We start from the raw sequence: 26,716 nt of genomic DNA on the forward strand, positions 1-26,716 counted from the left end.
GAGAGCTGTAGAGGTACCGGATTATAGCGCCTCTTTGGTGTCTTATTCCTTGTCAACACTGTCCAAATCATACTGTATGTTTCACACGCTCATAACTACAAATATTACAAAATTGATGAAATTAGATTTATTATGGTTTGTTTCATAAAGCGTCATGATGCAGTCCGCACTGGAAATGTGTAAGATCTTCAATGACTTGGTGAGTACAATATTATATAGCAAGCCTACTATTAAACAAATCCACCCCATTTTTTACTTTTGTGCAGGCTATTTAAATAATATGTATTTCTTAATTTTATTTATTAGGTTGAATCCAGTTACAGTTCAACAAAAAAACAAAGGAAAAAGTTACTGATTAAAAATGAAAATGATGTCTTTATTTACTAACCCAGTTTGTTCCAAACCTGTATAAATTTCTTTGTTCTGCTAAACACAAAGTAAGATATTTGGAAAAATGTCAGTACGCAAACAGAGCTCATCCCTATTTACTGCCATGGTATGAGAGTCAATGGGGGATGACATCTGTTTGGTTACTGACATTCTTCCAAATATTTTCCTTTGTGTTTAGCAGAACAAATACATTTATACAGGTTTGGATCAATCTGGGGGTGAGTAAATGATGACAGAATTTTCGTTTTTGGATGAACTATTTCTTTAAGACTAGGACAAGCTTTTAGCATCAAACTAAGCCTAAATTAAATGTGAAATAAAATACATATTATAAACTTGGTTATATCTTACATAAATCATATGTAATGTAAATCGATTTATGTTTAAGACATAGTAACAAGCCTTTCCGAAAGGCAATAACGGGACTTTTATTTTGACAACCCCTGCCTGGTTTTTCTTATTGACGTGGGCTTCACATATGCTAAATTTTTGGTAATGTTTTGCTAACTTCAACGCGATTCTGCTTTAGAGATTGTAATGTTATATCGATAAAGAATTGTTTGTAAATGTTATTGTTGCAGAACGTCTGTGAAGACACGTAATTCGGTGAGATTTCCTGTCTTTGTTGTTATCGTTTAGTTGTTGACATTTTCATGCAAGCAGTTTTCTTTTGGTCTCACTCTCTATATTTAATGCAGTAAAATAACACACGAAATGCAAGCTTTAAGAATGAGCTTTTTTAACATTTAACATAAGCTATAACAATATTGATTTATATTATACTGAAAATGCAATCCTCATATTGCCCTCTTTTAATTGGCAGAGTGGCAGCTTCATAGAGGACAGAGGTCGTGATGTCTGTCTCTACTGTCATTGAGGATGTTGAGGATGATGTGGAGTTTGTATCTGTAAGTGTGCATTACATGTCACTGCCATCATTTCTAATTCGACTTACTGGGGCAGTTGTTTGGATGTAGGTCTTTACATTTGGGAACTGGATTGAGGCTGTACAACTTAAAATATAATGTTGCAGGAAGGTCCTCTAAGACCAGTGTTGGAGTGCATAGATCTGCTGAGTGACGCTGAAGATGAAGCTGGTGGATCTGCTGCAGACACTGTAAGTATCTTTACACACAGATATGTGATTGGGAATATGTGCACCAATCAATAACACCAATGAAAAAAACTCAAACCAGGTTTAAACCAGGTTTGCTTTAATGTCATTTCAGGAGCTAAACAGAGTGAATCATTATCTTGCTTTAACATTATTTCAAACATTTTTGTTTCATAGAATAAGTAGAACCATACGAATCATTGTTTTTTCTCTCTCTTGCTTTGATCATGCAATGTTTAGATTGAGAAGCAGGTTGACCAGCAGAGAGCTCATGCTGTGTCCACACTGGACAGACTGGCACGGCAGGTTGCTGTAGAGAAACAGGAGAGGGCTGAAAAGTGTAAAGCTTTTAAGGTCTTTATGTTCTTATAAAAAAGTCATAATAGTTCTTGTTGAGCATCCATGATATCTAACAGCCCAAACTGTTTTTTAACAATAGGAGAAGATGATTTCACAGCAAGCACATGGACGTCATGAGCTGACAGTCAGTCGGACTAATAGTGAGAGTGGCGATGCCAAGCGTTGTGTGGATATATGGCTGAAAATGCCTGGTCGGTGATATTCTCCTTAACTATGAAAAAAGCATATGAAACAAGGATCTTATTTTATTTTTGGTCTTTGTCTTGAATGTTCAGGATTAAAGCCGGGTTTCATTAACTCCGGCTCACACTGGAGACGCAGATCAGCACCTGCTCCAGTAAGGATTTCCCCTCAAACTTGTCCGGTCATCAACTGCGGCAGAGTCTATGATAATGTTCCTTTGCTTGAGGGTCATCTGAAAAGGTGTTCATTACATTACAACAGTTCCCAGTGTTACTTCCAAAATTTGCTGGGGCTGTTTATTTACCTGAAGTTTTTATCGATAGGTTTGATCATTCACCCTGTGACCCCACCATCACACTGAAGGGCAGCCCATCTTCTGTTTATGCCTGTTTGGTCTGTGCCAACCACTTTAGCTCCAAGGAATCCTGGAGAGATCATGTGGAATCTAAGGTTATCATATTTCCTTTTATTTTATTTTATAATTATTATTTTGGGGGTTATTATTATTTATTTTTTAGGGATTTTAAAGGGGTCATATCATAATCTTTTGAACTGAATAGTAAGGGTGTGACACAATTTACTATACTGGGCTCGAAATTGTGCACATTTTCGCTCCCTAAATTTAACATGTGCAACCTCAAAATATATTTGGGAGCATTTGTGTGAGTGCACATTTTGTTGTGGTGCGACCTGTTTTCATATTTGTACAGAACACGCTAATAACTGCACAAAGTATGTGCGTGTTGTGAGCTACAGTGACCGGCCCGGCCATTCGTAGACAACGTGATTTTCCATCCGGCGGTGCAACTTTCCCACCGTTTTTCTATTTAAACACGCGCTAGACGGACGGGTTTCAACGTTCGCGTGTGTCTCTCGCGTCTGCAGCACCTCTAGCACTAGTGTTTACGGCGGTTCGTGCTGCCAGCAGCGCTCCAGGAGCGTGCGGCTGAACAGCAGCTGACAGTATAAAGTACAGTATAGCAACTGCAAGTTCACATTGCGTTATTTTAAATACATTCACAGGCAAACCTCTTCAGAAACGCATCATCTGTCTCTTACATACTGTATGTGCAATGTTAGCATAAAACATGTGTTTATGTAGTTTTAACTGTTTCTCTGAAGGCTATGAGGGTTCAGTCAGTGGAGGAAGGAGGATTGACAGTGTGATATGATCGTGATATGATCGTGATATGATCGAGTTAGCAGAGTTATAACTCTGCTAACTCGAGCGCTATGCAAAAAGCATATCGAGAAAACAACCACAACTCTTTACTAAAAGCCACGCTGTTAAGAAAACAAAGCATACATTTTGTGCAATTACTGCCTGTCATTTGAGTTTGTGACATTTTGCAGTGTTTACATATTGTTTATTACTGCATCATATAATTTATTAAAATAGAAGTTTAATGTGTTTCATAAAGTACAAGTTGATTTTATAATGCCTACATTTTTTGCATTTTGTGTTAAGGTCAATAAAAGACTATTTTTCACTATATATTTCATCATTGAGGATTTCTTTAAAAAAGTCTAAAAATCTTGTCTCGTGTCTCGTGAGATAAGTGTCTCGTCACACCCCACTGAATAGGTTTGGTTGAATAGTGTTTTGAATACGTTTTTTGCCCTTTCTTGTGTTTGATATTATCTGTAGGTGTCCTCTTCTGATGGCGATGGTCACAGCATTTCTCAAAGCTATCAGCTGATCGTATGCTTTGCATGTCCTGCCTGCTACCTTCTTTTCAATATCGGGGATGAATGCCTCCAGCATATGTCAGCCAAAAACCACTTCACTCAGTCCATCTCTCTCTCTGGTTTGTGATGATCTACAGTCAGTTCAGCTAGATTCTAGGGCTATGTGATATAACTAAAAACAAGCAGTCACTGTAGCCAAGCAAACAGTATTAAATGTATCATGAGTATGAGCCCTACTTACAGCTTAACACAGTGTCTTTATAAGAGACGACACAGTTTTGTTTTAAGCATCAAATCCTTTTATATCTAGACTGAGAGGGAAATTCTGGAAAATTAATAATTGAATAAACTCAAATTAACAAAGAATATCTTGTTCAGTGCTAATCAAAATCTATGTTGTTTTGTTCATAAATATCAACTTTCTGATATTCATCGTAGACTTTGTTTTGACTTTACATTTTCTGTTTTGGCTTCCAGAGGTGAAGACATCAGCTGTGCCTGTACCAATTCCACGATACGTCAAAAACCGCTTGATCACTCTCTGTAAGGATATCAGCTTCAAAGTCAAATGTACAGTCTGCTCTAGAGTTCTGTCCTCACATATGGAAGCAAGAGCACACTTCAAGTAAGTTTCATGTAATCCAAATCATGCTCATTTTAGATGACAGATGACGTATGTATTTGAAAGACTTGACCGTATAATATAAAAAAAATCAAAAATCTTGTTGTTAATAATATATATATATTTTTAAAGATTTATTTATAGTACAGTAACAATGAGAGGACAGGGAACGAAGTGGGTGAGAGGGGGGGGTGGAATCCGGGAAAGGACCACGAGTCGGACTCGAACTCGGGTCGCCCGGACGGCAACAGCGCCAAGTGTCAGAGCACTAACCACAAGGCTATCGGCTGCGACGTTAATAATATATTTGATAGCAAATATAACCTCTGAAGGTTGAGATGTTTTTACATTGTGCTCCTCTTATAGTGTTGGCCTGTTAAAGGGATACTTCACCCAAAAATGAAAATTCTGTCATGAATTACTCACTCTCTAGTTCACAATTCTGTATAAATGTATTTGTTCTGTTGAACACAGAGAACGATATTTGGACAAATGATTATAACCAAACCCCATTGGCTACCATAGTAGGAAAAATGACAATGGTAGTCAAAAGTGCCCCAGAACTGTTTGCTGTCCTACAAAGAAGAAGAAAAAAATTTAAGTAATAAAAGTAATTATAAAGTAAATAGTAATTATAAATAAAAGGTAATTATAAAGTAAAATAAAGTAAGTTTTCCTACTATGGTAGTCAATGGGGTCCAAGAACAGTTTGGTTATAAGCCTTCTTCCAAATATCTTTCTCTGTGTTCATCAGAATTTTTATTTTTGGGTGAAATATCCCTTTAAATGGATCCAATCTATGTTCAGTGAAAATGATTTGATGCAGAAATAAACTACCTAGTATACCTTAAGGCATGTGTTTTTGAACTTGCTAATTTCATCAAAACTGTGATCCATTTTAATACCAAAAATTCAAATAAGTAAACAATATCTGTTTTGGAATAAGCCAGTAGTTTATGTTGAATCTATTGACATTTATGCATTTGGCAGACGCTTTTATCCAAAGCGACTTTCATTGCATTACACTGCGTTCCAAATTATTATGCAAATTGGATTTAAGTGTCGTAAACATTTAATTTTATATTGTTCAATTAAACTTATGGATGGTATTGTGTCTCAGTGCTCTTTGGATCACTGAAATCAATCTCAGACACCTGTGATAAGTAGTTTGCCAGGTGAGCCCAATTAAAGGAAAACTACTTAAGAAGGACGTTCCACATTATTAAGCAGGCCACAGGTTTCAAGCAATATGGGAAAGAAAAAGGATCTGTCTGCTGCCGAAAAGCGTCAAATAGTGCAATGTCTTGGACAAGGTATGAAAACATTAGATATTTCACGAAAACTTAAGCGAGATCATCGTACTGTGAAGAGATTTGTGGCTGATTCAGAGCACAGAAGGGTTCGTGCAGATAAAGGCAGAATGAGGAAGGTTTCTTCCAGACAAATTCATCGGATTAAGAGAGCAGCTGCAAAAATGCCATTGCAAAGCAGCAAACAGGTATTTGAAGCTGCTGGTGCCTCGGGAGTCCCGAAAACCTCAAGGTGTAGGATCCTCCAGATGCTTGCAGTTGTGCATAAACCTACTATTCGGCCACCCCTAACCAATGCTCACAAGCAGAAACGGTTGCAGTGGGCCCACACATACATGAAGACTAATTTTCAAACAGTCTTGTTTACTGATGAGTGCCGTGCAACCCTGGATGGTCCAGATGGATGGAGTAGTGGATGGTTGGTGGATGGCCACCATGTCCCAACAAGGCTGCGACGTCAGCAAGGAGGTGGCGGAGTCATGTTTTGGGCTGGAATCATGGGGAGACAGCTGGTAGGCCCCTTTAGGGTCCCTGAAGGTGTGAAAATGAACTCTGCAAGGTATGTAGAGTTTCTGACTGAGCACTTTCTTCCATGGTACAAAAAGAAGAACCATGCCTTCCGTAGCAAAATCATCTTCATGCATGACAATGCACCATCTCATGCTGCAAAGAATACCTCTGTGTCATTGGCTGCTATGGGCATAAAAGGAGAGAAACTCATGGTGTGGCCACCATCCTCCCCTGACCTCAACCCTATTGAGAACCTTTGGAGCATCCTCAAGCGAAAGATCTATGATGGTGGGAGGCAGTTAGCATCAAAACAGCAGCTCTGGGAGGCTATTCTGACATCCTGCAAAGAAATTCAATCAGAAACTATCCAAAAACTCACAAGTTCAATGGATGCAAGAATTGTGAAGGTGATATCAAAGAAGGGGTCCTATGTTAACATGTAACTTGCCCTGTTAGGATGTTTTTGATTGAAATAGCTTTTGATTTCAGTAAATATGACCTCCTAATGCTGCAAATTCAACAAATGACCATTTTCAGTTTTTTACAACCTATGAAATGTTTTCAAACTCTGTTGTGCATAATAATTTGGAACAGTGCATTTTGAGTTTTTCATTTTTTAAATAAATACTGTTGTCAGTGGGAGGTTTGTTCAATAAAATTCCAAATGTACCCTAACTGTTGATTACTTGAAAATTATACTGACTGTCATTTGCATCGACAAATTAGGAAAACCAGAGAAAGATATCATTTGCATAATAATTTGGAACGCAGTGTATTCTATACATTTGTTTCTGACTATGTGCAACCCCCTGGGATCGAACCCATGACTTTGGCTTTGTTAGCGCCATGCTCTAACCACTGAGCCACAGGAAAGCTATGTTGTCGAAAAAAAGTATCAGTGCATCCCTAATTAGTATGTGCGTTTATTCAGGAATGAAAGCCATACCATACTTAGATCAGGAACAGTACTAGAATAACAACTGTTTTTTGTCTCATTTCCTAGTGTGCACTGCAGACACGGCTGTGCCATCACAACTGCGGATCAAAGCGTGGCTGACGTCATGAAGAAGATGGCGGTTGTGGGTCAGTGCTCCTCATGCTTCAAACTCTTTCTCAGCCTGGGGAAGATGGAAGAGCACAAAGAGCAAACGAAACACGAGGTAGAGCCCATCAGAAGTATGGAGAGAGCCCTTCTGTACTACAGCAACTACGGTGAAATCCGTAACACTCAGAAGGGCACAACAAATCACCTGTCTACACATTTAAACGACACCTCATTGTGGGGCGGCAAAAAGGATCCCAAAGATTTAGAAGAACCGTCAGCGAAGCGACAAAGACTGACCAGCTTAGACTCTCAGGTCCAATCAGAAAGAAGGTCAAACTTTGCCTGGTTCTGCGAGTGTGGCTTACGCTTCATAGAAGAGGCGCAAGCAAACAAGCACCTCCAGGCAGCCAATGAGATCTTTCACAAATGTGCCGTCTGCGAAAAGTTAATGGGCGAGTCGTCCATAACCCGTTTGCACATGAGCAGGTTCCACGGAGGCGCCCACCTGTCCAATTTCCTTTTCCACTGCAGACGTTGCAAGGTGGAAATGCCGAGAATGGAAGACATCATGGCTCATATTGGTGTGAGTCATCGAGGTCACACTTACTACCAGGAAAGAGAAGACACCATGGATAACAGCGTCTCGTCTAGTGTGTCCCCTAAACCGTCCACCAGTTCTGAAACTGAAACTGCATCTAGGCCATCTAGTTCCTCCTCCGGCCCCCCTCCGAAGGCCGAATGGTGGCTTTGCCGAATGTGTGAGGATCTCTTTGACTCGGAGGCAGCGGTGCGTAAACACTGCGGCGATCTGAGCAGCCACAGTTTCCAGAGGTTCGCCTGCGGTCACTGCCCGCAGAAGTTTTTCAAAGACTCCACCCTGCGACGCCATTGTACCAATGAGCATGCCGGCGACATAGTCCTCCGCTACTTCTGCGGTCTCTGCGACAGCATACTGTACAACGACGAGAAGGAGTTTCAGGAGCACTATGACAGTTTGCACAGCCAGGATTACTACCGCTTGGAAACACCTGAGGTCAATTCCCGGGCAGCCATGGAAAATACAGTCGAGAGTCCTCCAGCTGCACACGTAAATCCTTCCCAGATCTGTCCCTGCATGAGCTCTGAGAAATCCAAAGAACAACGAAAGCCTATTTATACGAAATGCATGAAACAGCTTTCCAGTGACAGTAAATGCGAATACGTCTGTCGGCAGTGTGACAGAAAGACGTCGACCTATGCAGAGATGAAGACGCATGTGCACATTAAACACGAGGGGAATGAAAAAAGCTTCAATATTTTGTGCACCGTATGCTCAGAGAGTCACAAAGATGTGCCCGGCTTTCATTCACACTATCATAAGCAGCACTGTCAGTTAGAGCCCTGTGTTTGTAACCGACCCATCGATGCAGACAAGAAACAAACCAACACCTCCAACATAGTAACAGCAGAAGAGATCTTCCCTGAGACTAATGGTGAGATTTCTTTCTTTTTTTTTGAAGGAACATGAGGTTAAAACGTTTGAATTGTTACAATTATTAGCATTTTTATTATTTACCCTCATGTCTTTACAAAGCTTTACAACTTTATTTCCACATTCACAAGTCATGTGTTATTCATGATAATATACAGCTGCTATTTGTATCCCTGTGCAGCACTTCTAACCAAAAGATGGTTTTGCAACATGTCTAACAAAGCGTTTCGGCCACGACAGTATTCACAATACAGCATAGTTTCACACTTTCATGTGTTATTGCTTAATTATAGACCATTTTGGAAAATGTACACCACGCCAGTCCAATGCTGGTCCCGAAGAACTTCCTGTTTCAGGAATGTTTGAAAAGAATACAACCAACAGAACATTTAAAAGGGTCATATGACATGGCTAAAACGAATATTATTGTTTGTTTTAGATGTGATGCAATGTGTGTGTATACACAATTTAAGGTTCAAAAACGCTGTATTTTCCACATACCGTGAATGTTTGTATCTCCTCTTTGCTCCGCCTCTCTGAAATGCGCGGATATTTTACAAAGCTCATCGCTCTGAAAAGCAAGGTGTGCTATGATTGGCCAGTTAACCAGTGCGTAGTGATTGGTCGAATACTGCAAGCGTGTGATGGAAATGTAACGCCTCTTACCAAATTTGGAACATCAGGTTCCAAAGCAATTGTGCTGACAGGTACGCCCACATTACTTGAGTATACATTTGGGCGGTCTTAGTCAAGTCATACCACGAACTGACGAAGATTTGTGGGGGTGTGGTTACACGAGGCGTTTCAGGCAGGTCTGGGTGAGCATTCGCTTTTAGATAGAATGCATCTTTTGTTCCCACACTTTCATTTTTGCAATTTTACGTGTCTAATACATGCATGGGCAACTTATAACACACCAAAGACACAGAAAAACACGTATTCGCTGCATATGACCCCTTTAACCAAATCAAAGTAATACTTAATATCTTTAAGATTTAATTATATATGTTAGATGTAAAAAATAAAATTAAATCGTGTTTACATCTTGCGAAGTGGTCTATAGAGAATTACAATGGAACCATGTTGTGAAAGAAAAGGGGTGAAAAAAGGGCATCTGTGACACAATGCAAAAAGAGTTTTAGCTATAAAGTTGTTTAAGACCAAGTTGAACAAAGAAAGTGAATATAGTCTGAGCTGTAAGAGACCACGTGTGTTTGAGGTCATTTCCTGATCCTGTCTCGTGCTGTGTTGATTCCTGTCCTCATTGTCTTGGTAAAACAAGCCAAAAACAATAACTAAAGGATTAAAGAAAGAGAATAAGGTTTATTTTAATTTCATGTTGTTTTAATGCTGCTTCAGAGGTTGTCAAGCCCCTGCTCTCTATTTGCTTTTAATGTATAAAGAACATGAACATTCTTCAGTGTTTTTTTTTTACTTTTTCACAGATCAAAAAGTTGTAATTACATGAGAGAGTAAATTCTAAATAAAATAGATTTTATTCACCTAACTTTGGTTAAATATAGAAATGATGCTTTTTAATTCCAGCACACATTCGTATTCAGCCATTCATTTGTGTGGAATGTTGTTTTCTTCGCAGCAGATGAGTTTCAGGATGTAAAGATGCTTCAAGATGCTTCAAGTCGTCTGGATGTCAAAGAAGAGGTGACTGGTCCTCAGGAGTTTGCAGATGATGGTGGGTCACATCTACCTACAAATGGTACTTTCGTAGTACAGTATTTCCTTTTTGTCTTGCAATGTTTGTTTGCCATTTCAGTACTGTGATAATACAAATGAACATGAGTGAAGCAACTAAGCACATGACTTTGTGTTCTTTTATATCGACTTAGACACATTTGATCGGGACATGAGACTTGCTTTAGCTTTGAGTGCGGAGGAAGCTAGGAAGTCAAAGGAACTGGATATTGGTGAGTCATCCTAATGAGGTCGTGATGTTTATGTATTTATTCATATTGATTGTAAAATGTCTTTTTGTTTGACTCAGAAGTGACTGTTGATTGTATTTGTCAAAAATTAGTTCATTAAAAGTCAATACTGTATGCTTGATGTTTATTTTTGCCAGCTTTGCATGCCTGAAGAGTTTTATTCTTGAAGGGTATGTTTAATTTCCATGAAGCTCATAGTGTTTTTGAAAGTTACAAATTCTGGATTCCTAGGCGGGTCTCATGAGCACATGGGGTGTGAATTAGAGCTGGGTTTTGTTTTATGGTTTGGGTGTAATCGCTCAGCATTTGTCAAGCAGAACATTGTCACTGGGACGTCATCACATTATGAACAATCACGGGGAGTAAGACATGTAAACGTGAATAAGGTTTGCTGTCATTTTCACATTAGGCTAAACTGACTGCATGATGCTAATATGTTTATAATAAAGCTATAAATGTGTTAATGGCATTGTGCATTTCTCATTTTTTGCAGAGCTGCAAGAGGCCATGAGAAGAAGCTTAGAGGAATTTTGATTTAAAGAGACATGGTTTATAAGGGTTGTGGTTTCTCACCGCTGTCCATGCACTGTGTTCATTAAAGATGTATTTTTCTTTCTGTGCTGTTCTTTTATGTGTTAATAAAGGACATGAATAAAAGTGACTCATGGCATTTTTCTCATTGTGTTCTGGTGTTTTCCGTGTTGTCACCTTGACCTCTGTGATATCTCAGAGGTGGACTCCTCCACTGGTGTCTGAAGGTTGAGAGGAGTGGATTACTCAGAGAAGGTCCTGCCCATGTTTGGAGATGTTACTCAGGGGAACTGGAAACCGCTAGAACTGGTCAGCTGATTCATTTGACCGAATCGGTTCGTTTGGACGATTCATTTTAAAATCACATTTAGGTAAACAATTCACTGCTTCTTTTAAGTGTTCTCACCAGCTGACCGTTTGGTGTTTAAACGCTACTCTTTAGATTTCATGCATACACACATTTTATGTGACTGTTTACAGTTAGTTTCATGAATGAGGATATAACACTCCGAAGTTTTCTCCTGTAACCCGGGTTTTGCCGAACTTCGCGAATCTGTTTGGCCGAATCATTGGAAAGAATCGACTCCCTTGGCGAATCGGACATCCCTTGCGCTTGGTTGTGCAGTATATACAGCTCACCGCACCCGTGAAAATATTTCTTTTCGTGACTAACGTTAACTATCATCTGTTATGGCTCAAGCAAAAATAAACGCGAAAATGAACGATGCTTATAAAGGCCAATTTATCAGAACCCTTTCGATGGCGGACCGGTCCTGTCGGTTACTAGAGAATCTGGATCAGATTGAAATGAGGTAAAACTTTGCCGGAGTCTCATATTCACTTTCAGACGTAATGCAGAATAAATGTCCGTTACAACTTAATTTTGCCGCGTGTCTGTCGACTCGACCTCTCTCACTATAAATGCAGCGTCGGGAGTGTGCAGGAATAACGGTGCTCGAAGTGCTGATGTGTGTTTTCAGTGAGCAAACAACATGACACGTGGAAAGTCATTTAATGCGCGGCAGTATCGGAATAGAATTAAAAGACAGACCATTTTTTGAGGACATGGCTACAACGTTTCTGGAACGTAAGCAAAAATGATAAGAAATGGAACGTTGCCAAGACGTACTCAGAACGTGGTCACAAAGTAATGTCACGGTGACCACATATTCATATTTGTTACGTCATCGCTTTTCCTTTTTTGTGTCTCTACTGCTTAAACGTATTCTCTGTAAAACTGCTTTGCGTCAATGCAAAATTGTGAAGTGCTGTAGTGTTCCTATAGCTCAGTTGGTAGAATATTGTGGGTTTGTTTTTTCCAGAGAACACACATACTGATAAAAAAGTTGTATTTGAACAGTTCTGCCAAATGTGTAAATGCACATAATAAATTTGACCAAGGTCTACATCTCACACTTTATTGCTTTGAGTCAGAAGTCCAGTTGCTTAGTTTCTGCCATGGTTTTGTACATTGGCCATTGTGCATCATTTACTGTATGTGTCTGGATACACGGAGACATATACATAGATCTATGAAAAGTATACATATATAATGTACATCAAGATTTTAGATGACAGAATTGCCTTGTATGGAATCAGATGAGATAAATAATCAGCATCTCTTGTAGGGTGGAGGCTCTTCGCGAGGCGGCCACTGCTATGGAGCAAGAGAGAGAGAGCTTAATCGAGATGATTCAATCGACACAGAACAGTCAGGAAATGAGAAACATTTGTGACGGTAAGAGCCCATCTCCATCTGAGGTTTCTAATGGAAGTCAGCTATAAAACCATCTCGCCTCTTGTGTTTCAGGAGAAAAGGAAGAGCTCTCTCTGACTGCCAACAGACTCATGAAGAGGACGTTAACAGTAACTGTGTCTGTTGACACGATCAGAAACGCCCTGCAGGAGGATGCCTTGAAGAAAGCCACAGCCATTATCGATGAGATTGCTGCTAAAGTGCTTGAGGATTTAGAGGGGGGGAGAAAGAGACTGCAGGCCCTTCATGCCGCGTGTGTGACCGAAGCACCACCTGTGCCTATTGATCAGAAGTTTCAGAGCGTCGTGATTAGCTGCGCCCTGGAAGACCAGAAGAAAATCAAACGTCGCCTGGAGACGCTCATCAGGAACATGGACAATGCCGAGAAAACCATTAAAATTATGGATCATCAGAAAGTTGATCATTCCGATCTTACCAATGGCAAATAGGGGGATTTAGTGGGATTTAAAACCTAAGTGCCTTTTGAAGCCTTAAGGAACACAAAGTATGACCCACAACACAACACAAAACACCCATCTACGTATACACAGCCACAGAAAAAAATTGAGAGACCATTCCAAAATTTCACTTCAAATCAGCATTTCTAGATATATTGCGGTCATTCATTCCAGTTCAGTGTCAACTAAATCAAACCTCAGGAGTGTCAAAGTCATCCAAAAGCAATGTGAAAGACTGACAGCATGACAGGACAAATATTAACTGCGATAAAAATGGAGGTTATCAGACTTTTCCTTAATACATGTACAAATATTAGTGTTGTAAAAGTGAATATGAACTTGTTTTCTCTGCAGTATTTGAGGTCAGAAAAATTACACATCATCTTTTATGTTATTTTCACCTGTTCTCCAGGGTTGATTTTCTGCACATGAATGCAAAAAGAAACGATATTTCTATTTGAAATTGGTTTCAAAAAAGTATTGTTAGTAGTTCAAAGAATTAAACAAAAATGACCATTTTACCCAAACACATATTTATAAATAGTACATTTTAAAATCAGTCTCTGTAAAGGTCTCTTGTTTTTTCCCACAGCTATATATATATATATATATATATATATATATATATATAGGTCTTATATCCCTGATAGCACACAAACATCTGGCAAACGTCTATTGGATGTCTGCATTTACATCTGCAAGATATAGTTTGCTCATCTGCAATACGTCTCAGAGACGTCTGATAGTTTGCTCTTTCTAAGATGTTTAGCAGATGGTCTTACACAGCAGATGTTTTCCAGATCTTTAGCAGACATCTTACAGACGTACCTGTGGCCTCTTGATCACTCTTTACCTCACTGCATTAACTTAAAGCAACACTGATCATAAATGTTTACGTTGGATATTCAACCGTTTTAAAGTCACACGTTGTATTTTAGAAATATTTTGTTTACTTTGTTTTACTAACCCTTATAAAGCAATGTGAAATAGGTTTAGTTGGCATCTACCAACATTCCGGCTTGAGTCCTGTGAATTTTACTTTACTGGTTCGCTGGCTAGTCTTTTTTTAGAACAGACGCACATGTTTGCTGCTCGTGATGGTTTAATTAGACCACGCTTGTTTGGGAATTTCACATTTGGGTGTTAGTTTAGTCATCACAGCCTGGAATATAACTTGCATGAGATGAACACATAGGCCTACTGAGTTTGATTGTTTGTTTCTTTCTTTGGGTTGTTATGTATCTTTCATCTTGTTTAACTGTAGGTCATCCTTAAATACACATTTAATCTCACTATTACAGTGCAAACTTTTTACACCCTTAGCCAAGAAATAGGAATATCAGGGACATATTAAGGAATTTTTACATTGTGATTTAAAATAAGTTAAAGGTTATGAAAATGAATGAATACTGCCCAAAGAAATGAAAGTACCGTATTAAAGGTTATAGAGAGCGAGTCAGTCTTAAGTATGATGTGAAAGGGATTAGTTTTGCTGGAAACAGTGATATGATAATGTTCAATAAATGTGTTAAATACATACTAATTACTAAATATATTAATATTAATAAACAGTTCTTCCACTAAGTAATGGAGTTAATCAGTCTAAATGTAGGCTGTGGATATATGTGATCATTTAAAGTAGATAATATAATGTAAATGAATATAAAATGTATATTATAATGGGTTGAGAATTTAGTGAGAAGTTTCTGTTTGATATGTTGTGATCTACACTTCCTACAGCATGACATCTAAGTGTAAACTCTTGATTTAGAACGTGTTACAAAACAAAACATTACACATTAAAAGGGTCACAGTTCAGTGGAATAAAACAACTACAATAGATCATTTATTTTCCTCTTTTGACAACCATTCAACAAAAACAGAGCAAAGTCTCACCTGCACAATCATGTGGTACACCACATAAGATGTCAGGTATTATCATCCTACAAGACCTTTTATTCATACAGTGAAATGACACTTCTGCTGATGTGACCGATGCTGGCATATTCTTACATACGTGTTAAAATGTCATGTATACGTTAGAAAGAAAAAAGCATAAGCATTTTTAGCAGTTTTGATATTGGACAACAGCAGAATATATAGCAGGAAAGCAACGAGGAATTCTATCAGATAATAAAGTGCTTTTAGTTCATTGTAGTGTCGTCATATAATCATTCATTTCCAGCAAACATGAAAATCAATAATCAAGACACATATTTAACGTCAGCTAAAATTGAGCAAAAATGAAAATCAACATAGTGAGATATATAAATATAACAGATATATATTTCATGAGGAAGCCGATTATAATAAAGCAGATCAGCACTGTAAACATGAAGGCCGTTGTGGCGAAGTACCATGACTTCATATTCATATGAACAAAAGACAAGGCATGCGTTTCATGAATCAATACAATCAATCAATCAATCAATCAATCAAAAATGAAGCCATGTGTAACATGGATTTGATATTGATAAAGAAATATGTCTGATTGAAATGGATTATTGTTAGTAACACTATAACATCTATTGAACATTTTGAACTGATAGCGAGTGATGAACAATTCAGATCCACCAGCTGATTCACTTTAAGTACAAAGCAATATCGTCTAATAAAGAATTTTTATTGAACATTGTTTTTTTCTTGCTAATGTATACAGAGGAAACTATTAGCACATCTTTAAGCACGTATTTTCAGTAAACACTATAACACTTGCAAATTAAGAAAACGTTTCCTGAAATGTTACTTCTGTTGTGTTGTGTTTTGTTTGTTTCTAATGGCTTTAGTGTTTAAGGCTTGAAAATTGTGAAAGGCTAGATTTAGTCCTTAAAGTCCTATAAATTGTTTTTATAAACACACTTCTTTGATATTTATTTGGGTGGTTTTCTGTATATATATATATATATGTAAAGCCTAATACTGCAGCTTGCTTCAGTGCAATAAACACAAACTTGACCATTAAACCCTTGCTCATATGTGAGGTATTTTCAATATCAATGGTAATATTGGTAACAAATCACTGGTAGATTTTCTCAAACGTATTCTATAATTTCACAGATGTCATGTAGATGCATAAATTGCAAATGTCATGTTCACTTGACATGTAAGCAACATAATGATTTGTGTATGCATGAAAATCTGCAGTCACGTTTGACAGGCTGCCTCCCATTTTCCTCTGCCTTGGTTTTCAATAAATCTTTGACATTTGGTATTGTGTCAGAATATGAAAATCCGTTTCGGATAACTATATTTAATGCATTTACAGAATGTCAAATATTTAAAAAATCTGACTTGATCAACAATTTACTAACACTATTTACAAGTATAGTTTAGAAACATTTTGGCACGGTGTTAATGCTATGAATTAACGTAATTTATTACTTTACTACTTTTTTATACAAAAATACATGGGTTGAAATTTGTGATGTTCATATAAGATACAACAATGGCCTTTTAAGGAAAGATTGTGATAGCAAATGATGTATCTCCATCAAAACAAACATATTGCACAATAAACAGTCGAAATGCACACAAATGGTGTGTTGTATAAATCACGATTTTGTCACCAATAATCTCATTTGTGTAAATGTGAACATTACCCTGCTGTATACCACATGAAATAATACACATCTTAGAAACTCACAAAATATATCACTGTGAAAATATATTCACTTTTCATTCTACTTTTGAGCCACAATCGTTGTTGTGAGGAGAGGGGGTGTTGAACATGTTTAAATATTTTCTACAAAAATAACTCGACAGACCTCCAGTTTACTGTTAGTCATGAGGGTCGTATTTGAAAATGTATCCATGATAGTCAAACACTTGATATACACCAAGAAAATTACTTGTAATCTATATATGTGTCATTTCTGCACCACACGCAGCACCAAAAGGATGTTTTTTAGGCTGGACCAGATATGAAATAAACTAACAGAATGACTCCGAGCCAAATCCAAATATTTTATTCAACATTAGCAATTCTGCTGGGTGCCACTAGGGGTGCAGAAATTGAGGCGTTACAAATTAATTTCCCAGCTATTGTTTTAATCACTTGCGGCCACAAGAGGGCAGCAGTTCATAAACGTTCAGCCTCCCTCGTGACATCATAAAATAAGATGACATGTATGACATCAATAGATGTGACCACAGAACATGAGTGGATCTGCTCTGGATTAAGTGTGTTAAGAGCGAATGTGACTTTTTAACTTCAAATCACCTGTGGTTCATCAATCTCAACACCACCGGCAAGACATTTCAAAGCAGTCTGCAGCTACCAAAAGGGGTTTTTGTCTTCTTTGTCCTCTGTTTGTTTGGTCGCAGGTTTATCACCTCACGGCCGTTCAGATCGCTGGAGTGGTTCAGGTGGCTGGCGCCAGTAGTGTTGAAAACCCCTAAAAAGGCAAAACACCAATAAAACCTTACAAATCTACATCCCCTCCAGAAGCGCTGTTCCTCGCTGCTGGAAAGATCCCCCGAGCCCACCCAAACAGCCAAACTCCTGTCTAAAGACTCATATCATTTCTTAGTTCAGTTTTTTATATGCCATACATATACTGTATATGGCACATAGGACTATTACAGGAAGCAGATTCTTAGCATTCTCTTTTACCAACCAGAGATTCACAAACCCCATGGGGGTTTAATGCTGATTTGTACTGCAGGGTTTATGTGTTGGACCGGCAATGCAAATTCGTGAACAAATGTTTAAAAGAAACATGCAAAAGTTCTGCTCTTGCCTATTTTATTGCTGGATGTATGGACCACCTCTGGCTCCTCTGCTGACTGTTGCTTGAGTCGCTGTAGATATTTCTCGGCCAGATACTTAAAAACTGCAAGGCAAAAATACAAATATTTAATATTGCAGTAGTTCACGGTGACCGGAGAATACATTTAAGTTCAGCTTTACACAGCATTGTTCACCTTCATTCACATTGAGATCTTCCTTTACTGATGTGCGGTAAAATCTTAGTTTCAGCCTCTTGGCAAGACCTTCAGCCTCTTCACTGCAGCAACAATAACAACACAAACGTGTGACAATATAAACAATACGTTTTCTTTAGGGTTCAACCAAAACTAGATTGTCAAAGGTTCTCGATACAAGAAAGCAAGGCGGCTTGTGGCGATAATATGGCGACGTTGTAGATCACTGCAAAATGCTAACCATTAGCCCAGCAAATAAGCCTTACCTGTTTAATGGTCCAGCATTCATTTGAGTTTAAGGTTACCCACACATTCTGGAATTATTTCCGAGCATCCATTTTTGGTTGACAGGATGTCTTGTGGGTTTAAATTCTGTCATCCTTTACTCACCCCCAAGTTGTTCCAAACCTGTATAAACTTTTTCCTCAACACAAAGGAAGACATTTGATAGAATGTCAGTAATCAAACAGATCTCATCCCCAATTTACTGCCATAGTAGGGAAAATATATACTATGGGAGTCAACGGGGGATGAGATCTGTTTGGTTACTGCCATTCTTCCAAATATCTTCCTTTGCGTTTAGCAGAACAAAAAATGAGAATAAAGGATGACAGAATTGTCCTTTTTGGGTAAACTATCACTTTGTGATGACACAAGGTTGAATATCTAAAGCCAGATTTATTTTTTTACAATTGGAATGATATAGGGGTGTCAAACGATTAATCGCGATTAATCGCATCCAGAATAAAAGTTTGTGTTTACGTAACATATGTCTATGTACTGTGCATATTAATTTTGTATATATAAATACAAACACATAAGTATACATATTTAGGAAATATTTACATGTATTTATTTATATTCACCAATAATTTAAATTATATATAAATGTTTATTAATATTTAGATTTTTCTCAAATATATGCATGGATGTGTATGTGTTAATAAATACAAAATTATTATGCACAGTACATAGATATATATTATGTAAACACAAACTTTTATTCTGGATGCGATTAATCGCAATTAATCTTTTGACAGCCCTAATTATTAATAATAAGTGTCTCTTTAATGTCAAACGCATGAGGTATGCATTTTCAGTAAATATCTTCCTTACTTTTTGATAACCGTATCATCGAGCAGATCAATTTTGTTCTGCACCAGGACTATTGGAATGTCCCCGACCTCCATCTCTACTTTCTCTCTCCAGCTGCTGATAGCTTCAAATGATTCTCTGTCTGTGGTGGAGAACACCAGCACACACGCCTGAGCCCCTGCACATCAAACCGCAGGCATCCATCAGTTATGTTAGGAGTGATCTTGTGTCAATAAACCCTTATTTACTTGAGATACATTCTTTAGTGGGATAATAAACAGCATGCCACAGATGCCGTCCATGCAACTCAATTTGATGATGACACTGGAGGATCTTTCAAAGCTTCTAACACACAGCTCACCTCTGTAATAGGCCTTGGTGATGGCGTCAAACTCCTCTTGTCCAGCAGTGTCCCACAGCATCAGTCTCACATCCTCACCATTAACTCTGCAAAGCACCAAAACCAATGCCTCATTCATATATGCCGAGATCACATTTCAGCCTTTAAAGCCTGTTCAACTGCTTCGGGTCACTTGCTTGAAATGTTTCTTATGAAAACCATTTGATCTGAGGTGGAGAAAAAAATACATACTTCTTTTATTACAAAACAAATTTTTTAAATGACGACTGATGATAAGACCCCAGAATACATAGGTTCCTTCAGTGCTGTTTGAAAACATCTCAGGGTGAGACCTTAAAGGGATACTTCACCCAAAAATGAAAATTCTGTCATCATTTACTCACCTTCGAGTTGTTCCAAATGTGTATAAATGTCTTTGTTCTGATGAACACAGAGAAAGATATTTGGAAGAATGCTTATAACCAAACAGATCTCAACACCCATTGACTCCCATGGTAGGAAAAAATACTTTATCATGTTTTTTCTTCTGTTGAACACAAAAGAAGACATTCTGAAGAATGTAGGACAGCAATCAGTTCTTGGGAACCTTTGACTACCATTGTTTTTTTTCTACTATGGGAGTCAATGGGGGGTGAGATCTGTTTGATTATAAGCATTCTTCCAAATATCTTTCTCTGTGTTCATCAGAACCAAGAAATGTATACACATTTGGAACAACTCGAAGGCGAGTAAATGATAACAGAATTTTTTGGGTGAAGTATCCCTATAAGAAGCTTCAAGAAAACATTTCTGCAAATTCTACATAAACACTGACTTCAGTGAAGATGATCAAATTTAACTTAGTTTTGATTTGCTTTGGATTTTTTTAGTCAAGGCATAATTTACAAAGGCACATTTGTGTTATACTGAAGTTTGGTGACTTTAAAGAGATAGTTCACCCAACAATGAAAACACTGTCACCATTTACTCACCCTAAGACCTGTATACATTTCCTTCTGTTCTGCTGAACACACAAGAATGTCAGATTTCCCCCACCATTTACTGCCATAGTGGGGAAAATAAATACTATGGGAGTCAAACAGGATTTGACAATCTTCCTGTGTGTTCAGCAGAACAAAGAAATGTATACAGGTCTTAGGGTGAGTAAATGGTGACAGTGTTTTCATTGTTGGGTGTAGTATCCCTTTAATGTGAAAAAAATTATAAAAAATAAACTTTTGAACGGTTGTTTTTAAGTTTTTGAAGTATTGTTAATTTTCATTACAATTAAGCACACATCACCCAAAAATAAATATTCTGTCATCATTTACTCACCCTCTAGTTGTTTCAAATCAAAGTATATGTAGACAGAATTGTCATTTTTAGGCACAATTCATGTACATTTGGACATTTACTTATTAGATTCTCATCACTGTAATACATCACATTGTATACATACTTTGTCTTGCTTCAGAAAAATATAAGTCAAAATGACTTAAAACAGCCCTTTTGTCTGCATTACATGAAATTCATGCAGAATAAATTACATTTAATCGAGTGTTTAAGTAAGGGATAATATAACAGCCGGCTGCTTGTACATTATCCCGCTTATTACTTTTTTTTTGCTGCATCCGGGTTACCGTGTGTTATTAGTTTTGAGAGGTTGTTATCTGGGATTATTACACAACTCGTTGGAATGCTTGATTCTGATTGGCCAGTCGCAACATTTGCAAATTCGTTATTCCCAGATAACAACCTCTCAAAACTAATAACACACGGTAACCCGGATGCAACAAATCATTTTGACTGATCACACTGTCAACACTGTCAGGGCTTATTTCTGCCTGCACATTGTCCCTTACATATAACGAACCTGCAAATGTTGCGACTGGCCAATCAGAATCAAGCATTCCAACGAGTCGTGTAATAATTAATAACCTAAATAGTTCTGAAAAGGGTTTATTTTTTAATTCAAAAACAAAATATAACTGGGGTAAATCTGATTCATAAGATACATGGTAATACCCAAAAGAGTTAAAGATATTTGTAAACTATATAAAACAGATGCTTTCATTTTCAGTTCATTGTGAAACAAATGATGCCGGCGACACTTAATCTGTTCCTTGATTTGTGTGTGTAAACAGTACAGATTTTCTCTGGCTTTTCCTGAGATGACACATCACACGCTACATTAGCTAAAAAGAGACTCTGTTTTCCTGAAACTAACAGGAACTACAGTACATTGCTCTCCTTTCATCTTCTGAAAAGAATGCAAGAGAGTCAGGTTTTCTTTAGGGAATGACTCAACCTTCATCAGAGAAAGAGTTTGTGCCCATTACGGCTCAGAGCAAAATGTTGTATCAAGAATGGGACGCTGCAGGTTGGAGTAATGGACGTGATGAAAGGTTTCTCATTGGTCACAGGTAGTCTTGCTGGCGACTGTGCTGTCATTTCATTTAAACCAGAAGAAGGTTGTGGTTAGACATGGTGCGGTGCTAACTATATGACCCTTTGAAAATGTACATTGCTTGGCAACTATAAACAACTGCACTCTGCTCTTCTTGTGTCTACTGTAACAACCTCCTTTATATTAATACATTATAACTGGTTTTCATATTTTCACCATGGCACAGTGCTTATCTGCGCTTGTATGCGTACCTGTAAAACAATACAAAATATCAGATGTGCGTCTAAATGACACTAGTTCTGCCATGAAACTCTAGACGGCGCAGTCCTAAGTCTAACCTATCCGACATCATAACTACTATACAGAAAGGGGTTGCTCCCCCGCAGCAGCAGAAGTGTATTCCACCAAGACCAAATACATTTATATGTCATGCACACTACCATACTAAACCCTTCGACAGTTATCATGACAGAATTGTAGTTTGTTATGTTATTATGACTCACAGAATGACATTGCATTTGGTTTAATTTAGAGCCTTAGAGTGGTTTTGCTCTTCATATTTTGTGTAAAATGGAAGTGTGAGATAAAATCATATTTTTTATGGCCTCCGGTTCATTTGTCACAATAGAATCAAACCCACTACATTATGTGACATCAGTATTTCTATACTTAACAAATGTAATGGGTCATCCTGGTAGCTCCTACACACATAGAAAATACAACTCAATTTATTACACGGCTCATTTGAATGCTTGATTCTGATTGGCCAGTCACATTTCATGTCCAATTTCTTTCTCATGTGGCAAGTAGCCGTGTAATAAGCAGGATAATGTACAAGCAGCCGGCTGCTATCGCCAAATAATCCCCTACAAGCAGTCACACTGTCGGGTCTTATTTCTGCGATAACAACCGGCTGCCTGTACATTATCCCTTACATAAAAAACCTTGTAAATGTACCTACTTTTTTTAAGAAGCGGTTTATCTTAAGAAACTATATTTTGTCTGTTCTGCCAGTCAGTCTTTTAACTTGTGAATAATCAACAGGAATTACACCAAAACCAAAATAATTCTGTTTATATTGGGACAACATACATTTTTTTGCTAACATTAACTGAAACTGGGCAGGGGATTTTTAGTTCCCAGCATGCTTTGCATGAGACTGGATGGAAAAAGTAAAGAATAACATTTAGTGTAATTCTGTTTTTGATGAAATGTAAATGCTGTTCAAAGACATTGTCTTTACAGTAACACCCGTTTCACACCACACGTGTCGGGCAGCACATCATTTTTTCGGCGCCCATGTTAACAGATAAGAGCATTCATACACTTAACCCAAAACATTAACCCTTAAAGCATGAGAAGTTGTGTCTAATGTGTTTTTAACAGTTGCCATTACTTGCATTTTGGCCAAACCACAACAGCACATTTAAACGATATATAAACAAGCCTCTTAATGTTTTAGGCTTATATTGCATGTGTAAGAGAAGAAAACGATCACATTACGTCAATGTACTGAAGAAAAAAAACAGATAAAACTACAAAAGCATCATGTTATGCTGCATACTGTATGTGTGAGAGAATTGCGATCCTGTCACGTCATGATGCTTACATTATTTGTCGTTCCAGAAAGTCAACGCCGATGGTCTTTTTGTAGTCCTTAGTGAAGATGCCCTTGGAGTATCGCTGAATCATACTCGACTTCCCGACTGCTCCATTCCCCACCACCACCACCTTGATGGCCACCTCCATGTCCTCCTCCAACATGACTGCGACCTTTCTGGGCTTCGGTTCACTTTCTCCTGGCTTAGTGTTGCAAGTTAACCTTCTCAACGTTCGCCTGCTTTATGGAAAGAAATCGACAGATTGTTAAAATCTCACATGTCAGGACTAGTGTTGTTCTCATAAAGCGGTAGAAAGTCACTGTCTTTCTTTGCTGATTGTGATTTTCTAAGAAACTGCCCTTTATTGTTGGACGTCTGTGTTTCAGCTCAAGAGCGAGACGTTATGTGCTAATCACTGAATATTTTGGATCAGCCAGGCCACACATTCTAGGTCATTTTCCATCGAGTGAGCGTGCTGTCAGATGTAGGTGTGGGGATATTATAAGTTACAAAACAGTTTGAACATGGTATAAATGTCACATTTCAACAAAAGATCCAAACATTACATTTTAATAGAAAAAAAAGGATCATATATGATTTCCCCCGCATTTCTCATTTTATGGGTTTTGAGCTTGATAATTCACATTAATCTAAACGGTGATTCTTATGTATTTACTATAATTCAGTAACCATTGTTCATAAAACAAAAACTGTGAATGCAACTTTCAAAAATCGACTATGCTTAGATCATTTTAGTCTATGCTTTATTGTATGAGATTTTAAAGCCGGTTGACAACGAGAACAATACCGATATTAGCGCCCACACACCAACAGACGTTATGCTTCATTGTTCATCAGCTGGAAAAGGCTATAATTGTGGTGTGGACCTCACAATTTCCCCAATTTTTTTAAAACATCATCTTCATAGTTTTTCAATATTTTAGATGTCAATAGGGCTTTAGTCAAGTTAGAAGTTAGAAAAAACACATCCCTTCTAGACGTCCAGTTGTTTTACTTAGATGAAGAGTTCTGGACGAGAACTAAGACAAAACTAAGAATGTTGTATAGAAAGCAGGGTGACAGTATAACTTTCCTATTAGGTTACATTATTGAGGCCTCCCGTGATCCACCTGGTAACTAAATACAGCAGCTTAACTGAGACAACAATAACACCCCACAGGCCTGTACATCAGCATTCACTAAACTACACAGAATACTTCAGTAAACTCACAGCGTATTCATGTACAATCTAATAAATTAACAATACTAAGTTATATTTGTAGTAATTGTTCATTATTATTATCAATACAATTTAATGTTAGGTAATATTGAATTGTTATTTTTAGATTTTATGATTTTTGACAATTTATATCATTTGTTATCATTGTAAGAATCAACAAAAATGTAAACTTGCAACTACGAAATAAACATGATGCACTACCGTTCAGATGACCTATCTTCCCTCTTACGACTGTTTGCTTCCGCTTTAAGAACAACAGACGTCTCACGGTGATTTTAACAGGTGTTTATGAGACGTCTGAAGAACCGCACTACTGCCATGACACTCATGTAACCAAGGAAGTCATTATAGTTTTATATAGGCCTACAACATGCAAAATATAACCAGAAGGTCATTTAGATGAGTCAAGATTGTGCATGACAGGTGGGAAAAAATCTATGAAACCATTTGAATATAAATTCATAACAAATTGAATCTGACTCTGTTTGAAGCCGAAATCACACTGAGAAATCTGTAACACAGGATTGCATCTGCTGTTGTCAGTCTGTACAGTGTAAATGTGAGACTTAGATTTCTTTCATGTAGATGTACAGTATATTACATATACAGATTATTACACAAATGCCTGAGGCAGTTTGAAGTATCATGTAAATAGCATAATTATGGAAATAAGTAGATTTATAAAGATGTTATTAAAGATACAATCGAAGAATTAATACTGTGAGAGCATAAATATGAAGCTTTAAACCTTCATATCATCCATTTATATAAGAGTTAAAAATAGCACTGTGACCATGGTACAGTGATGCTAACAAATGATAACACCATGAAGACATATCTAATAGATAGTTAACATGTTTAGGCACCATGTTAGTCCAAGCTACAGTAAATAATAGCATAGTACTACCATACTTCTCTTTCTAAGGGTAATTCCCACTTGCACACGACCGACTGATTTAGTAAAACTTCATGTGAGACATCATAGCAATGGTAAAGTTACGGTATGCTCGTTATTCTGATATTCATGGAGCAGATGTTAATATGTGGTTAATGTTTGGCATTGTTGTCTTACCTGCATTCGGGTTACCAGGTTACATCGTTTCCATTGATGACCCGAAACGAGAACGGAGATAAACGTGAGATACACTACAATACACACAGCTCGTGTGATGTATGAGTCTATATAAATATATCGCTGTATGCATCAGCTGTATGGAAAAGACGCTCAATATGACCGCAGTTTTTCAAAGGAGTGGCCTGCTGCTCTCTCTCTCTCTCTCTCTCTCTCTCTCTCTCTCTCTCTCTCTCGCTCTCTCTCTCTCTCACACACACACACTCCCTCGACTCACCCGGGACGCTTTCTTGTCAAACGGGCACTGAGAAAACAAACAAATGTTAAACGTGATGCTTAATGGATAGGTGTGCTTTATAAGTGAAACTGTTTGTGCTGTGTGTGTCTCATCACTGGCGCAGTAATATGAAACAAGAAACCATTCCAAGCACCGATGTCGACCACCGGAAAGACCCCTTTTTCAAAATAAAAGTATCTCACAATGCACGAAAGGTACATTTTTAAGAATATCAAGCCACGGGCTTTCTGAATACGTGCATTTACAGAGGTGGACGAAGTACACAACTTCCTTACTTGAGTGAAAGTACAGATACTACTGGTCAAATATTACTCCACTACAAGTAAAAGTTGTAAAGACAGATTCGTACTTGAGTAAA

The 26,716-nt window shown here is 37.8% G+C and overlaps 2 protein-coding genes across 8 annotated transcripts; one reads left to right on the forward strand and one right to left on the reverse strand.

Moving 5' to 3' along the window:
• Positions 1-8: 8 nt before the first annotated feature.
• LOC130558857 (BAG family molecular chaperone regulator 2-like) lies at positions 9-13,969 on the forward strand. Of its 6 annotated transcripts, none has more exons than XM_057341546.1 (15): positions 9-74; positions 151-199; positions 1,214-1,298; positions 1,424-1,507; positions 1,745-1,858; positions 1,944-2,055; positions 2,140-2,287; positions 2,371-2,497; positions 3,696-3,855; positions 4,214-4,361; positions 7,182-8,695; positions 10,292-10,411; positions 10,542-10,619; positions 11,131-11,539; positions 12,797-12,907. In XM_057341546.1, exons 3-14 carry the CDS (start codon positions 1,245-1,247, stop codon positions 11,169-11,171), a joined length of 2,700 nt encoding a protein of 899 aa, XP_057197529.1. In that variant the 5' UTR covers positions 9-74; positions 151-199; positions 1,214-1,244; the 3' UTR covers positions 11,172-11,539; positions 12,797-12,907. The 6 variants fall into 6 exon arrangements, with proteins under 6 accessions (XP_057197529.1, XP_057197528.1, XP_057197531.1 ...); XM_057341545.1 differs by lacking the exon at positions 9-74 and adding an exon at positions 972-996 and having other exon boundaries at positions 159-199; XM_057341548.1 differs by lacking the exons at positions 9-74; positions 151-199 and adding an exon at positions 845-996 and having other exon boundaries at positions 10,292-10,387.
• A 58-nt stretch (positions 13,970-14,027) lies between these two features.
• On the reverse strand, positions 14,028-26,493 carry rab23 (RAB23, member RAS oncogene family). Of its 2 annotated transcripts, none has more exons than XM_057342836.1 (7): positions 26,338-26,493; positions 23,757-23,987; positions 19,762-19,847; positions 19,422-19,578; positions 18,306-18,388; positions 18,122-18,214; positions 14,028-17,776 (listed from the first exon to the last, which is right to left on the reverse strand). In XM_057342836.1, exons 2-7 carry the CDS (start codon positions 23,909-23,911, stop codon positions 17,640-17,642), a joined length of 711 nt encoding a protein of 236 aa, XP_057198819.1. In that variant the 5' UTR covers positions 23,912-23,987; positions 26,338-26,493; the 3' UTR covers positions 14,028-17,639. The 2 variants fall into 2 exon arrangements, with proteins under 2 accessions (XP_057198819.1, XP_057198818.1); XM_057342835.1 differs by lacking the exon at positions 26,338-26,493 and adding an exon at positions 26,061-26,324.
• Positions 26,494-26,716: the final 223 nt, after the last annotated feature.

Source organism: Triplophysa rosa, linkage group LG9 (assembly GCF_024868665.1).
Source record: "Triplophysa rosa linkage group LG9, Trosa_1v2, whole genome shotgun sequence".
Taxonomy (NCBI): Eukaryota; Metazoa; Chordata; class Actinopteri; order Cypriniformes; family Nemacheilidae; genus Triplophysa; species Triplophysa rosa.

What these genes read in the sequence shown, in the direction of transcription:
- LOC130558857 (XM_057341546.1), top strand. Translation starts at nt 1,245, where the DNA reads ATGTCTGTCTCTACTGTCATTGAGGATGTTGAGGATGATGTGGAGTTT. An exon ending in GAAGCAAGAGCACACTTCAA is followed by an intron (nt 4,362 to 7,181) that starts GTAAGTTTCATG and finishes CTCATTTCCTAG; the next exon opens with TGTGCACTGCAGACACGGCT. An exon ending in GTCACATCTACCTACAAATG is followed by an intron (nt 10,412 to 10,541) that starts GTACTTTCGTAG and finishes ATATCGACTTAG; the next exon opens with ACACATTTGATCGGGACATG.
- rab23 (XM_057342836.1), bottom strand. Translation starts at nt 23,911, where the DNA reads ATGTTGGAGGAGGACATGGAGGTGGCCATCAAGGTGGTGGTGGTGGGG. An exon ending in GATGATACGGTTATCAAAAA is followed by an intron (nt 18,389 to 19,421) that starts GTAAGGAAGATA and finishes TTGTTGCTGCAG; the next exon opens with TGAAGAGGCTGAAGGTCTTG. An exon ending in AGATCTCAATGTGAATGAAG is followed by an intron (nt 18,215 to 18,305) that starts GTGAACAATGCT and finishes TTTGCCTTGCAG; the next exon opens with TTTTTAAGTATCTGGCCGAG.